The sequence below is a fragment of the Moschus berezovskii genome, chromosome 22, assembly GCF_049115385.1.
Source record: "Moschus berezovskii isolate FMDL1 chromosome 22, NW_MosBer_1.0, whole genome shotgun sequence".
NCBI lineage: Eukaryota > Metazoa > Chordata > Mammalia > Artiodactyla > Moschidae > Moschus > Moschus berezovskii.
The window spans coordinates 13,475,064-13,490,564 of NC_142481.1; the positions used below are offsets into that span (position 1 = coordinate 13,475,064).

At 43.8% G+C, this 15,501-nt stretch overlaps 1 protein-coding gene across 1 annotated transcript; it reads left to right on the forward strand.

Annotated features, from left to right (window-relative positions):
- The first annotated feature begins 1,361 nt into the window (after positions 1–1,361).
- LOC129546791 (cytochrome P450 2G1) lies at positions 1,362–14,091 on the forward strand. The gene is made up of 9 exons (XM_055412102.2): positions 1,362–1,541; positions 2,353–2,515; positions 4,251–4,400; positions 6,464–6,624; positions 6,874–7,050; positions 9,537–9,678; positions 11,683–11,870; positions 11,999–12,140; positions 13,910–14,091. Exons 1-9 carry the CDS (start codon positions 1,362–1,364, stop codon positions 14,089–14,091), a joined length of 1,485 nt encoding a protein of 494 aa, XP_055268077.1.
- The last annotated feature ends 1,410 nt before the right edge of the window (positions 14,092–15,501 follow it).

Sequence of the window (15,501 nt, forward strand, 5' to 3'; positions counted from 1 at the left end):
AAAAATGGCAGCTTGGAGAAGCCGTTTAGCTCAGCCTTTGAACTCAGTCTTCAGCTCACCCTTCATAGCATAAAGCACCTTTTATAATGAGTCTTCTTAGACTGTGCACAAAGATCTCCCAGACTCACTTATCTTGCCTCCCTAGGGAAATAAACCAACAACAACACAATTCTAGCTATCCTCCCTTCTGCTGAAGCCAGAAGAATACTTTCTCTCTCCAAGCCTGAGAATCAACATACAGGAAAAGGGCTTTTGAGTTGTGTTTAATAACATGTGTAGGTAGAATATAATTCCCAGGAATTCTGTTTCAGGTCAGTAAAGAAGATTTATAAATATTTGGTGCAAAAAGGATGGAAAGCCATTATGCAGAGTATTACAGAGGGCAATCACTCGGTCATGTCTCTAGAGATGATGAGACTGGGGCTCAGAGGTGGTTCCTACATCTCAGACTTGGAAAATGAATACACACACACACACACACACACCCCAATAAAGTTCTGATAAAGTAACATAGGTAGACTTTGGTTATTATTATTTAATATTATCTTGAATAAAAACAGTAGAACTTGTTGAATTAAACCCCTTCAATTGAGTTGTTTCTTTTACGGTTCTAAATCTTCATCTTTTTCTCTTTAAAAAAAAACAAACAACTAATTAATTAGGGTCTAGCAAAGAGAGAGGGGGCTTCCCTGGTGGCTCAGATGGTAATGAATCTGCCTGCAATGTGGAAGACCTGGGTTCGATCCTTGGGTTGGGAAGATTCCCTGGAGAAGGGCATGGCAACCCACTCCAATATTCTTGCCTTGAGAATCCCCATGGACAGAGGAGCCTGGCGGGCTACAGTCCATGGGGCGGCAAAGAGTCGGACACGACTGAGCGACTAAGCACACAGAGAGAGGAGCCGTCTCTGTTTTCTATCAAGACTTTCTAAAACCGTATGCTTACCCTATTCGACAGACAGGGAAACCGAGCCCAAGAGAGTTATGTGACTCACCTAATGAAGAAAAGATGGAACTCAGGTTGTATGATCCCTAAATGAAATAGCCTTAAAAATGACATTCAACTGCTTCTCATGTCCTACCAAGACAAGCTTAACTGGAAGCTGAGCTGCGGGAAAGGCTGGAAATAGGAAGAAAGGAGAATGTCCCCAGTAGATTTCCCTGGGTGCATTCAATTCACCTTTTTACAGGTGGGAGATTATAGATTATATAACCACCCCCCAGATAAAGCAATCTCTTCCCTCGTGACATCCGTACCCGGAAAACTTGAATCCCAGGGTGTTCAGATTTCTACACGTCGATCTCCCAGCATGTATTTAGGTAGGATCTGGTGCCCTGGGCACAATCCTTCAACCTGGCGCCATGGAGCTGGGAGGGGCCTTCACCATCTTTCTAGCACTCTGTTTGTCTTGTCTTCTCATCCTCATCGCCTGGAAACGGATGAGCAAAGGGGGAAAGCTGCCGCCTGGTCCCACACCGATACCTTTCCTGGGGAACGTGTTGCAAGTTCGTACTGATGCCACTTTTCAGTCTTTCATGAAGGTGAGTCTGTCTACTTTCATACAGCTGGAAGCAACTAATTCTATAGATAGATAGTGTAGAAATTTCTGAATTTTATAACAAAGGCTCTTGCAAACATAACCTTAGATTTCTGGAATTCCAGAATCTTAAACTCTTGGAAACACAGACTCCTAGCACACTGAAACTTAAGACCTTTGGGACTTTGGAATAACCATATCTTCTTCTTTAAAAAGAAAAATATGTTGCATTGCACTACTTGTTAAATATTTTTTTAATGTGGACCATTTTTAAATTCATTGTTGAATTTATTATAATATTGATTCTGTTTTTCTGTTTTGGTTTTCTGGCCACAAGGCATGTGGGATCCTAGTTCCCTGAACAGGGATCAAACCCCCACCCCTTGCATTGGAAGGTAAAGTCTTAACCATGGGGCCTCCAGGAAAGTCCCTGGAATAAATAGTAACTTCTATCCTTAGACACAAGAACTCCTGCACTCTGTTGGTCTTCAAACTTTGACTTGGTATCATGAAATCTTAGGATTCTAGAAAGTTAGCACTTCAGAGAGAGACACATGGATCTTGGAATTCCATCTCATCTATGTCCACCGTTTTACAGATGCGGAAACCAAGGCTTGTAGCAGCACTGGGGGATCTTGCCCAGGATCACAGAAGCCAAGACGTCTGTGTCTCTTTATCAGTAGTCTTTCCAGGCCCAGGACTCAATTTTATCTATTATTCCCACGCTCCTTGAAGTCGCCATCTCCTAAAATCCTTGACTGGTTGTCACTTGGTACTACACTCAGCCACCTCCTCTTATATCTTCCTTCACTCAGCTCAAGGAGAAATACGGTCCAGTCTTCACTGTGTACATGGGTCCCCGGCCAGTAGTTGTTTTATGTGGACATGAAGCAGTGAAGGAGGCCCTGGTAGACCGAGCAGATGAGTTCAGTGGCCGTGGAGAACTGGCTTCAGTAGAGCGAAACTTCCAAGGTCATGGTAGGTAACAACAACAACACAAATAAAAACAAAATGTAATCAGAAAGTGTAATGCACTTCTATGTCCCCGGTTCTTTGATAAGTACTCTAAATGAATTAGAGCTGTGACTTCTCTGAGCGCTAGTAATGTCTTCTTAACTTTGCAAATGAGGAATTTGAGAATGAGAAACATTAGTAGTAACAGTAAGCGGTAGAATCATTTTACTTTGAACCCAAACCGTCTGACTCTAGAGGATCGTCTGTGTTACTTGTGTTATTATTTTTGATGGACGAGTGGCACTCTTGTAATTCACCAAGCTCTCATAGCCAAGCTTACTTTTTATCTTCCTATATACACACACAGACCCAACCCATAGGTCTCTACATCCTCCACAGATACCTTTCTAATGTTCCTTACACATCAATCTCTAATGGCTCCAGAGGCAGAATTCCAGAATTCTTGCCTGGAGAATCACATGGACAGAGGAGCCTGGTGGGTTATGGTCCATAGGATTACAAAGAGTCAGACACGACTGAAGCAACTTAGCATGCATACACATCTCTAACTGCCCACATCATTCAATTCCAAGCAGCCTCACGCCATTTTTTGATACTTTCATTCACCCACCTATCCCTATACATTTCCTTCCATTTCCTTCCATTTTTCCATTGAGCCATACAGCCACCAAAAAAATTCATTCATTCATTAGACTTTCTATACAAATATCAGTATCTTTCTAACAAATTGATCTGCACATCATCTATTAACTTCTCATTTACCCATCCAGTCAATGTTTCATCCATCCATTCATGTTTCCTTCATCGTTCATCCACCTATTAATCATTCAGTCATCCACACATCCTTCCAACCATGTACCCATACATCTCCAACCATCCGTCCATCAGCCCTTTACCCATCCAGAAGTCTTTAATCCATCCATTCGTCATTCCAGTCACAAACACTTCCTTCCATTCATTAATCTATCAAAATCATTTCATCAAATTACCAAACATTAACTCACTTATGCATGCACATCTGGAAACTTCTAAATACTGTTTACTACACGGTAACTCCTTTTGTGTGGGTATATTAGTGTACAGGTATGATCTTCTATGAACACTTACATGTGTGTCTAGAGAATCCAAGTAGAACACAGAATATAGAAGAAGTCTCCCCATTCCAATGTACTCTATATGACATTCTATCTATGCTCATATACTAAATTGCTTCAGTCATGTCCAACTCTTTGCGACCCTATGGATCCTAGCCCACCAGGCTCCTCTGTCCATGGATTCTCCAGGCAAGAATACTGGAATGTGTTGCCATGCTCTCCTCTAGGGGATCTTTTTGACCCAGGGACAGAACTCGCATCTCCTGTGGCTCCTGCATTGCAGGCAGATCCTTTACCACTGAGCCACCAGGGAAGCCCATTCTATCTATATCTCCCCCCATATTCCTAGGCATCCTTCCATTAGATGCATTTATCCAGCTCCAGGTCTCTAGCCTGTAAGAAACTCTCCTTAATCTCCCACAGTCACTACTAGCCTGATTTCTTTTCCTTCATCTCAGTCCTGGGCTGTTTTGGGGGGTCCAGTAGGGAGGGAACTTTAGTTTCCCCATTAAGCCTGGAAGGTTGAAAGAGGCATCCCAAAGGGGAAAGTTTACAGCTGTCATATCCTGGCACCCTCCCAGTCCAGCACAGAGCTAGGCATAAACGAGAGGGGAGACGGGAGCCTGACCCTGAAATCCCGGCAGGTGTAGCTCTGGCTAATGGAGAACGATGGAGGATTCTCCGACGCTTCTCCCTGACCATTCTTCGGGACTTCGGGATGGGAAAGAGGAGCATTGAGGAGCGGATCCAGGAAGAGGCCGGCTTCCTACTAGTGGAGTTACACAAGACCAAGGGTATGTGGGACAGCAGCCGGGAGGGCTACAAGGGGACTTGTTGGGGGGGGGGGGTTGTAGAAAGCTCAGTCATGAGAAGGTGGGCTTTGGTGGGAGAAAGTTTGGGAATGGGAAAGGATGAAGAAGATGAAGGATTTACTGAGATTTCTAGACAGATTTCATGTTAAAAGTTAACATGAAAGACCTTTAGAGATCCCTTGTCCAGGGACTTGAGTCAGCGGATCTTAAGGAGTTTTTGAGCCCCTCGTATGTACAGACTTTGGCAATATGTGAGTTTATGCCTTTTTGTGGTGGGAGGATTAAATTTATCTATCTAACTAGGTATATATTAACACATACAAAAACATGTAATTTGGGTAAAAATCATATAACGTAAAAAATTGCCACTCTATTTCTGAGGACATGAGAGGATGAGACGGTTGCATGGCATCACCAATGCAACGGACATGAACGTGGGCCAACTCCAGGAGATGACGAGGGACAGGGAGGCCTGGTGTGCTGCAGTCCCTGGGGGCCCCAAAAGTCGGACATGACTGGTGACTCAACCACAACGAACTGTTCTAAGTGTGCAGTTCAGTTGTGTTACATATATTTACATTGTTGTGAAAGATTTTTAGAACTTATTCAACTTGCAAATCTGAAACATTACACCATTTCACTACATTTTTTAAAGGGATCCGTGATGCATCCAAAAATAAGATCTGGAATGTCTGGGGTCTAATGAAAAAAGACACAGAGGCTGAGAAATACAGAGATGAATAGATTAGATACAGAAATAGAGACAAATTTCTCTACGTTAGACTCCTCCCTTGGGCTCCATGGGTGCCGAATGGTCTGCATAAAGATTCTGTATACTCAGGTACCCCTAGAAATTATTTGCAAAACTAATTGTGATTATATGCATTGCTTTAGGGAAATTGTCCCCATACCCACTGGCCCGACCAGCATCTCGTTTTATAGATGGTGCAGCTGAGGCCAAGGGAAGAATTTTTTTTTTTTTTAAATAGTGCAGATGGAATCATTGGTAGAGAGAGACTGAATCTAGCCATTCTTTTCTATTTTTTAAAGCGTCCCTTACCTCCACTTCTTTCCAAAATCTGTGACTCTCCAGGACAGTCAACTTCTTTTTTTTCTTCTTTTTTAATGTTTTTGGCTGCGCTGGTACTTCATTTCTGTGCAGGCTGTCTCTAGTGGTAGCGAGCAGGGGTTACTTTTCATTGTGGGGTGCGGGCTTCTCATTGCAGAGCACAGGCTCTTGACGAGTGGGCTTTAGTAGCTGCAGCGCACAGGATCGGTGGTTGTAACTCTCAGGCTTTAGAGCAGTCAAGCTCAGTAGTGTGGTGCACTGGCTTAGTGGCTCCTCAGCACGTGGAATCTTCCCAGACCAGGGATCGAACCTGTGTCCCCTGCATTGGCAGGCAGATTCTTATCCACTGTACCACAAGGGAAGTCCCAGTACAATTAACTTCTAATAACAAAAAATAAGGATTCAGCTCCACCAGCGTCTCTCACATGTTTATTACATGTCAGGCACTGTGCTAAGTATTTTACGTGGATAATTAACATTGAATTTTTATGAACCAATGAGGTGGCTATTTTTTTAATCTTCACATATTTTTATCTATTTATTTGGCTGCACTGGGTGGTCTTAGCTGAGACACACAGGATCTTTAGTGGCAGCATGTGGGATCCAGTTCCCAAACCAGGAATTGAACTCAGGCCCCCTGCACTGGGAGTGTGGAGTCTCAGCCACTGGACCACCAGGGAAGTCCCTCAGGTGCTTATTAAACCAGCCTGGAGATGGCAGCCTACTCCAGTGTTCTTGCCTGGAGAATCCCAGGGACGGGGGAGCCTGGTGGGCTTCCGTCTATGGGGTCGCACAGAGTCGGACACGACTGAAGCGACTCAGCAGCAGCAGCAGCACATTGGAAAAGTCAGACTCAAAACACAAACATGAAATCACTATCAAATGCTATGAAGAAGTTGAGCCAGGATGCATATCTGCAACTGAATGATGTCACATCCCATGTTCCTACTCATGGCCTCCAACTTCCATTATTCAGGGGCTCGCATCGAACCTACTTTCTTCCTGAGCCGCACTGTCTCCAACGTCATCAGTTCCGTCGTCTTTGGAAGCCGCTTTGACTATGAGGACAAGCAGTTCCTGAAGCTGCTGCAAATGATCAACCAGAGTTTCATAGAAATGAGCACATCCTGGGCCCAGGTACCCATCAGCCACCTCTCTGTCCACCCCCCAACCTCTGTTAACTAAGCCCCTGCCTCTTCCTCATTAACTCCTCCCCACAATCTTGGGAGGCAAGTATCAAGATGCCCTGGGTCTCCAAGAAGCAAATAGCCTCATGCAATTCTCAGACCCCATGCTGGATGCTAAGCTCAGCTATTGGACTCCAGACAGCCCAGGCTGGCCTCTGGTGCCCATTGCTAACAAACATCCTTTGCTTATTCCCCACAGTTATATGACATGTATTCTGGAATCATGCAATATTTGCCAGGAAGACACAATCGCATCTACTACTTGATAGAGGAGCTCAAGGACTTCATTGCCTCCAGGGTCAAGATCAACGAAGCATCGCTTGACCCCCAGAACCCTCGGGACTTCATTGATTGCTTCCTCATCAAGATGCACCAGGTACCTCTTCCTCTGCCCCATCCTTTCCTCTCATCTCCCCAATCCCTAGTGCCTACAACTTTAGACTCATCTGTAAATATACTGATGACAGTATGTCAAGGGCCAAATATTGTTTCACCAGGTTGACTTTTATTTATAGATGAGATATAGAAACTGTTAAGGTATAAACTCTTACACTCTTAAACTTTGAAGCTAAAACTTCTAGGAACACAGAAACTTAAAATCGTACACCTTTCTAATCCAATACGCCAGAGACTTGCAAATACAGAAAAGTAGAATGCATTTTTAGAGTCGTAGAATTTGCCGAGCTGAAACATTTAAAGTCTAAGCTTTGGAGTTTAAGTTTTAAAATTAAAAGTTTAATGTCTTCCCAGCTTCCAATGCAGGGGGTGCAGTTTCTAGTCCTGGTTGGGGAACTAAGATTCCATATGCCACGTGGTGTGACTAAGAAATCAATTTTCACCTTTTTCTCAAGTGCACATGGAACCTTCTCCAGGATAGATCACATTCTGGGCCATAAATCCAGTCTTGGTAAATTAAAAAAATTGAAATCATTCCAAGCATCTTTTCTGACCACATTGCAGTAAGATTAGATCTCAACAGGAGAAAAACTATTAAAAATTCCAACATACGGAGGCTGAACAACACGCTGCTGAATAACCAACAAATCACAGAAGGAATAAAAAAAGAAATCAAAATATGCATAGAAACAAATGAAAACGAAAACACAACAACCCAAAACCTATGGGACACTGTAAAAGCAGTGCTAAGGGGAAGGTTCATAGCAATACAAGCACACCTCAGGAAACAAGAAAAAAGTCAAATAAATGACCTAACTCTACACCTAAAGCAACTAGAAAAGGAAGAAATGAAGAAACCCAGGGTTAGTGGAAGGAAAGAAATCTTAAAAATTAGGGCAGAAATAAATGCAAAATAAAATAAAGAGACCATAGCAAAAATCAACAAAACCAAAAGGTGGTTCTTTGAGAAGTTAAATAAAATTGACAAACCATTAGCCAGACTCATCAAGAAACAAAAGGAGAAAAATCAAATCAACAAAATTAGAAATGAAAATGGAGAAATCACAACCGACAACACAGAAATATAAAGGATCATCAGCAACTATATGCCAATAAAATGGACACTTGGTAGAAATGGACAAATTCTTAGAAAAGTACAACTTTCCAAAACTGAACCAGGAAGAAATGGAAAATCTTAATAGACCTATCACAAGCACAGAAATTGAAACTGTAATCAGAAATCTTCCAGCAAACAAAAGCCCAGGACCAGATGGCTTCACAGCTGAATTCTACCAAAAATTTAGAGAAGAGCTAACACCTATCCTACTCAAACTCTTCCAGAAAATTGCAGAGGAAGGCGAACTTCCAAACTCATTCTATGAGGCCACCATCACCCTAATAGCAAAACCTGACAAAGATGCCACAAAAAAAGAGAACTACAGGCCAATATCACTGATGAACATAGATGCAAAAATCCTTAACAAAATTCTAGCAAACAGAATCCAACAACACATTAAAAAGATCATACATCATGATCAAGTGGGCTTTATCCCAGGGATGCAAGGATTCCTCAATATCCGCAAATCAATGTAATACACCACATTAACAAATTGGAAGATAAAAACCATATGATTATATCAATAGATGCAGGAAAAGCCTTTGACAAAATTCAACATCCATTTATGATAAAAAAAAACCCTCCAGAAAGCAGGAATAGAAGGAAAATACCTCAACATAATAAAAGCTATATATGACAAACCCACAGCAAACATTATCCTCAATGGTGAAAAAATTTTATTTTCAAAAATTTTTTAGAAGTTTAAAGACTTAGAGATATAGCAGTTCAGAAGCTTAGTAACTCTGCATCATGGATTCTTAGGATTTTATAAATTTTAGAAATTTCTATTTTTCTACTGTAGAACCTCTGTACTCAGCAGGTTTGTTGTTTTGGGGGTTTTTTTGGACAGATATTTGATTGAAATTTGACATTTATTTATTTTTTATTCATTGGTTTGGCTGTGTTCGGTCTTAGTTGCAGATTTGCATGAGAGCTCAGTAGCTCCAAGGCACGTGGGATCTCACTTCCCCGACCAAGGGTCGAACCTGCAACCCCTGAATTGCAAGGCAGATTCTTCACCACTGAGCCACCAGGGAAGTCCTTCAGCAGTTTGAAATCACGTACCCTAATGTCTTAGAACTTTCCAATCTGACAAGGCAATCTCCACTCTCCCTTACTTTCCCCATCGTTCACTCCAACTACCCTGGCAGCTACACTGGCTGCCTCTATGTTGATCCTCACCAGACACACCTCTGCCCCAGGACCTTTGCCCTGACTGTTTCCTCTCCCAGATACTCACCTGGTTCACCCATCTGTTGTGTTTTCACAAAGCCCTACCTTATACACAGGGAGAAAACAAGATGAAGGCAGAAGATGGTGAGTCTATTTATCACCTCTTTCATTTTCAGGATAAAAACAACCCCCACACAGAATTCAACCTCAAGAATTTAGTCCTGACAACCCTCAACCTCTTTTTCGCTGGCACGGAGACAGTGAGCTCTACACTCCGCTATGGACTGCTGCTCATGATGAAGCATCCTGAGGTGGAAGGTGAGTGTCCACCTGAGCCACTTACCTGGCAGACCTCATTCCCCACGGGAAAGAAGACACCATCCTGAAACTTTAGAATCCCACAGCTTTAAACTCTTCACACTTTAGAACCTCAGGATGTGGAATCTCAGAATCTCCAGCTTGGAAAGTCATTTAATTTCATCTTCTGCTTGGTGCCTGTCATGGTTTCTTATCCAATACTTTGGCCGCTTGATGCAAAGACCCTGATGCTGGGAAATATTGAAGGCAAAAGGAGAAGGGGACGGCAGAGGATGAGATGGTTATAGATAGCATCCCTGACACAATGGACATGAATCTGAGCAAACTCTGGGAGACGGTGAAGGACAGGGAAGCCTGGCATGTTATAGTCCATGAGGTCGCAAAGAGTCAGACACGACTTACTGACTAAATTACAACAACAAGATAGTTTCTTACATGGTGAGTTATGAGGAACTCAGTAGCTTAAAGCCACAATGATCTATTATCTTACAGTTCTGGACTTCAGAAGTTCAAATAGGCTTTCACTGGGTCACACTAAGGTTGATCGACTCCTTGCCTTTTCCAGCCTCTAGAACTGTATTTCTTGCATCCCTGGGCTCCATTTCCAAAGCCAGCAGCATTGCATCCTCACATCTCTGTATCCATTGTCATATCTCCTTCTCTGACTCTGACCTTTCTGCCTCCTTCTTATATAAACACTTATGGTTACTTTTAGAGCCAATATGGATTATTCAGAATAATCTCCCCATCTCAAAACCCTTAAGTTAATTATGTCTGCAAAGTGTCCTTGGTCATGTAAGGTAACACACCCAGGTTCCAGGGATTAGGAGGTAGTATCTTTGATGGCCATTATTTGGCCAACTATAGCGGCAGAATCAAATAGAATCCACCACCAGTAAACTGTAATCTGGTCTGGCTGGGTAACTCCAGTAATGAGAAGCTCATTTACTCACCAAAGGAAAATTCCCAGTTTTGGCCCCTCTCCCTTCTAGTGTGGCTTCCCCAGTGAACCAGCAGTAAAGAATCTGCCTGCAATGCAGGCGATGCAAGTTCGAGCCCGGAGTCAGGAAGATGCCCTGGAGGAGGGAATGGCAACCCACCCTAGTATTCTTGCCTGGAGAATCCCATGAGCAGAGGAGCTTGGCAGACTATATATAGTCCATAGGGTCACAAAGAGTTGGACACAACTGAGTACTTTAGCACACCTTCTAATGTAATTCAAAACAAACTAATAAATTTCTTCTGTTACAGACAATGGGAGAGACTAACATTTCCATTCAGGCTTATCTAGTTTCTCTTTCATTGTCTGAGTTGTCTTTTACTAATCTAAATCATCTCATATCTAATGGACACCTCAATTACTTGTATACTGGATTAAATGAGCAATTTACAACTCCATGGGCTTTATGCATTGTTGTTGTTGTTCAGTTACTAAGTCATGTCTGACTCTTTGCGACCCCATGGACTGCAGCACACTTGGTTTCTCTGTCCTTCAGTATCTCCAGATATGTCTTTCCAGAGTGTGCTCAAACTCACCATTGAGTCAGTGATGCAATCCAACCATCTCATCCTCTGTTGCCCCCTTTTCCTCCTGCCTTCAATCTTTCCCAGCATTAGGGTCTTTTCCAATGAATCAGCTCTTTGCATCAGGTGGCCAAAGTATCAGAGCTTCAGCTTCAGCATCAGTTCTTCCAGTGAATATGCAGGGTTGGTCTCCTTTAGGAATGACTGGTTTGATCTTCTTGCTGTCCAAGGGACTCTCAAGAGTCTTCAGCACCACAATTCAAAAGCATCAATTCTTTGGCACTAAGCCTTCTTTATGATCCAGCTCTCACATCTGGCTACTGGAAAAAGTGTTTATTAGCCCCACCAATGTGTCCGCATTAAGAATAAAGAGACAGTCCAAATACACATGGAGCTGAAGACACAAACCTATGACCCAATCCTGGCCTCCAGAAATACCTCCTGCATCTTTGTCTGCTGTGTGTTCTGTTTTTTTTCCAGCCAAGATCCACGAAGAGATTGACCAGGTGATTGGACCACACCGGATCCCAAGTGTTGATGACCGGGCCAAGATGCCCTACACAGATGCTGTGATCCATGAGATCCAGAGACTCACAGATATAGTGCCCATGGGCGTCCCCCATAATGTCATCCGGGACACTCATTTCCGAGGCTACCTTCTGCCCAAGGTGGAGCTGCACCTCCGTTGTCATCCCTCCCTCCTCCTGTACCCCACTGTACCCCACTCCTCCTGGTCCCCTACCATTCTCCATATCCCAACACTGATTTCTCCTAATTAAGCCCCTCTTCACCCCAGGGCACCGACGTCTTTCCTCTTCTTGGCTCTGTCCTCAAAGACCCCAAGTACTTCCGCTACCCAGATGCCTTCTATCCACAACACTTCCTGGACGAGCAGGGCCACTTCAAGAAGAATGAAGCCTTTGTGCCTTTTTCCTCTGGTAGGTGTCTATGGTCTGAGTCCCCCCACCCCCACCAGCTCTGCAAAAACATGCTAGATATGTCCTCCAATCATTGGTCTGTATTTGACATTCAGGTTTGAATGGGAAGCTGGGTGCTATTTCATAGACTCATACAATACTAGAATCCCAGAATTCCAGAATGATGGAATATCAGGACCATGGACTCTGATAATTAGAAAAGTAATTGCACTAAATAGAGGCCAGCATATTTTTTTATAAGGGCTAAAATATAAAATATTTTAGGTTTCGCTGGTCTTTGTCTGAACTATGCAGTCTACACCATTGTACTGTGAAAGCACCCATCAGTTCAGTTCAGTTCAGTTCAGTCGCTCAGTCGTGTCTGACTCTTTGCGACCCCATGAATCACAGCACGCCAGGCCTCCCTGTCCACCACCAACTCCCGGAGTTCACTCAAACTCATGTCCATCGAGTCGGTGATGCCATCCAGCCATCTCATCCTCTGTCGTCCCCTTCTCCTCCCACCCCCAATCCTTCCCAGCATCCCATAGATATTCATAAATAATGATGCTGATACTGAGTCATGTCCGACTCTTTGCAACCGCATGAGCTGTTGCCCACCAGGCTCATCTGTCTGTGGAATTTTCCAGGCCAGAATACTGGAGTGGGTTGCCATTTCCTCCTCCAGGGGATCTTTCTGTCCCAGGGATCGAACCCATTCGCCTATGTCACAGGCAGGTTCTTTACCTGCTGAGCCATCCTGGGGAATTGCCTGGTGATCCAGTTGTTAGGACTCCAAGCATCCACAGCATGGGGCCAGGTTCTGGCCCCTGGTGGGGGAAATAAGATCCTGAAAGCTGCACGGCATGCCTAAAAAAACAATAAAAAGAAAAAAGCATGTCTGTGATGGATGTAAAATAAGAAAAAAACTATGCACATTAACACTTGAATTTTAATTTTCACGTCACAAAATATTATTTTTCTCCTGATTTTTTAACCACTTAAAAGCGTTAAAAGATTCTTATTTTGCAGACAGTATAAAACAGGCAGCAGGAAAGATTTACCCAATGAACAGCAGCTTGGTAACTCATAATACAGTATCTTTGAAAAATCGTACTTTAAGTGTAAGCTATACTGAACTCGGTGTCAGTGCAGCACGCTCCACAACTTACAAACCCCATCAGCGGGGCCATGAACGAGTTACTTCAGCTCTCTGTCTGTAAAATGGAGATTAATCTCTCCAAAGCATTGGAAGAGTGATTGACTCAAAAAAACCAGCAAGCAATATTTTTTTTTTTATTGGAGTATCGCTGATTGACAAGGTATTGTTAGTATTTGCTGTACAGCAAAGTGAATCAGTTACACACATATATATATACATTTTTTTTTTTTGTAGACCAAGCACTATTTAAGTGTGAGCTTTTGTTTTCCCTCATCAGTGTCTGGCACCTTGTAGGCACTTCCTAAACCTTTAAAAGAACCAGAAATGAAAAGACTTTAGATGCATGGATCCTTTACAACCGTTGTGTCTTAGAATCTCTTGGAATTCGCGCCATCAGAGAAGTAGCTTCCACGTGTTGCCTCCTAGAGGAGCATTAACTGTAGAAACCCACTGCATCTTTATGATAACCCTAAAAAGTGGGTATTATCATGACCCCAGAGATGCAGAGGAGGCAGCTGAGGCTGAGTGGTGGTGAGACCGGAATCCTCTCCCTGCTTCCGTTAACCCGCGCAGGTCTGCCTCTCCCTACTATTCCCCCGCCCCCTTTCTCCCCTCTCTGTGCCCACAGGAAAGCGCATCTGCCTGGGCGAGGCCATGGCCCGCATGGAACTCTTCCTCTACTTCACCTCCATCCTTCAGAACTTCTCCCTGCGCTCGCTGGTGCCACCTGCAGACATCGACATCACGCCCAAGGTCTCAGGCTTCGGCAACATCCCTCCGACCTACGAACTCTGCTTCATGGTCCGCTGAGCGCCCCCTATTGGACGTGGAAGGAACCGTCGGAGAACAGAGCTCTGCCCAAGTGTCCTGGAGCACCCAACCTCTTGATCCCCCTTCAATTCTCACAACAATCCTAAGAGAAGGCACTATTACACTGTCACGGGACACAGGTCAGCAGGGGTCACCCCAAAATATGGAGCTGTATATCTTCTACATCCAGCAGAAAAGCAATGCCCTGGCCAAGACTTTGGCAAAAGCTTGCAGATTTTAAGTTCATTTGTTCACCTCCACCTAGGTTTCTATCTGAACCAAATTCTTATTGTAGACCTCCATGTCTTTATGCTGTTCCGTTGACCTTTCCCCGGTAATGACCAAAGGTAGATAATAAAGAATAAACATAATAAAATGTTTAAATGGTGTGGTGCATTAGAAAAACAAAGCAGGGATTTCCCTGGTAGTCCCATGGCTAAGACTCTGAGCTCCCAGTGTAGGGGAGCTGGGTTCAATCCCTGATCAGGAAACTAAATCCTACAAGCTACAACTAGGAGCTTGCATGCCGCAACTAAGACCCGGTGCAGCCAAATAAATAATTTCTCAAAAAAAGGGAAAAAAGAAAAAAGAATTCCAGAATTGGAATTTTAAATCGGTGGCATGGGTGGTTTCACAAGGCCATAAGGAGCAAGCTGTTCAGGTATCTGGGGAGGGAATGTTCCTGGCAGAACAATTAAAAAGGGGAGAGCCGTAAGACAAAAGACTGGGTGTGTGCTCATGAACCCACAAGCAGACAGGTATGGCTGGAGTAGAGGAGGGAAGAGTGAAATGAGGGCAAAGGATTAAAAGGCCAGATTATGTGGGGCCTTGGTGAGGACTTGAGTGCAATGGAGGTCTTTGGGAAGGTTGGAGAACGTAGGATGACATGTACTGACATGTTTTAAATGGCTTGTGCTAGCTGTTATCCAATTAATAAACTGAGGGATGGAGGACCAGAGCAAGGACCAACTAGGAAGCTACAACAAGCAGCAACGCTGACTCAGACACAGTAGAACCAGTGGAGGTGGGAGAAGACGACAGATTTGGAATTTATTACAATGCACCAGACTACAGGGGCTTCCCAGGTGGCTCAGTGATAAAGAATCCGCCTATCAACACAGGAGACACAAGAGACACAGATTCAACCCCTGGGTAGGGGAGATCCCCTGGAGAAGGAAATGGCAACCCACTCCAGTGTTCTTGCCTGGAGAATCCCATGGACAGAGGAGCCTGGCAGGCTACAGTCCGTGGGGACGCGAAGAGTCAGACACGACTGAGAGACTAAACAAGAAAAACATGAGCGAGTGTTTGCTACTGTACTGAAGGAGGGCATGTGAGAAAGGGGGCGTTCGAGCACCACTCTAGGGATAACAGCTCATCCTTTACAACTTCCTTCTCACCATGACACCG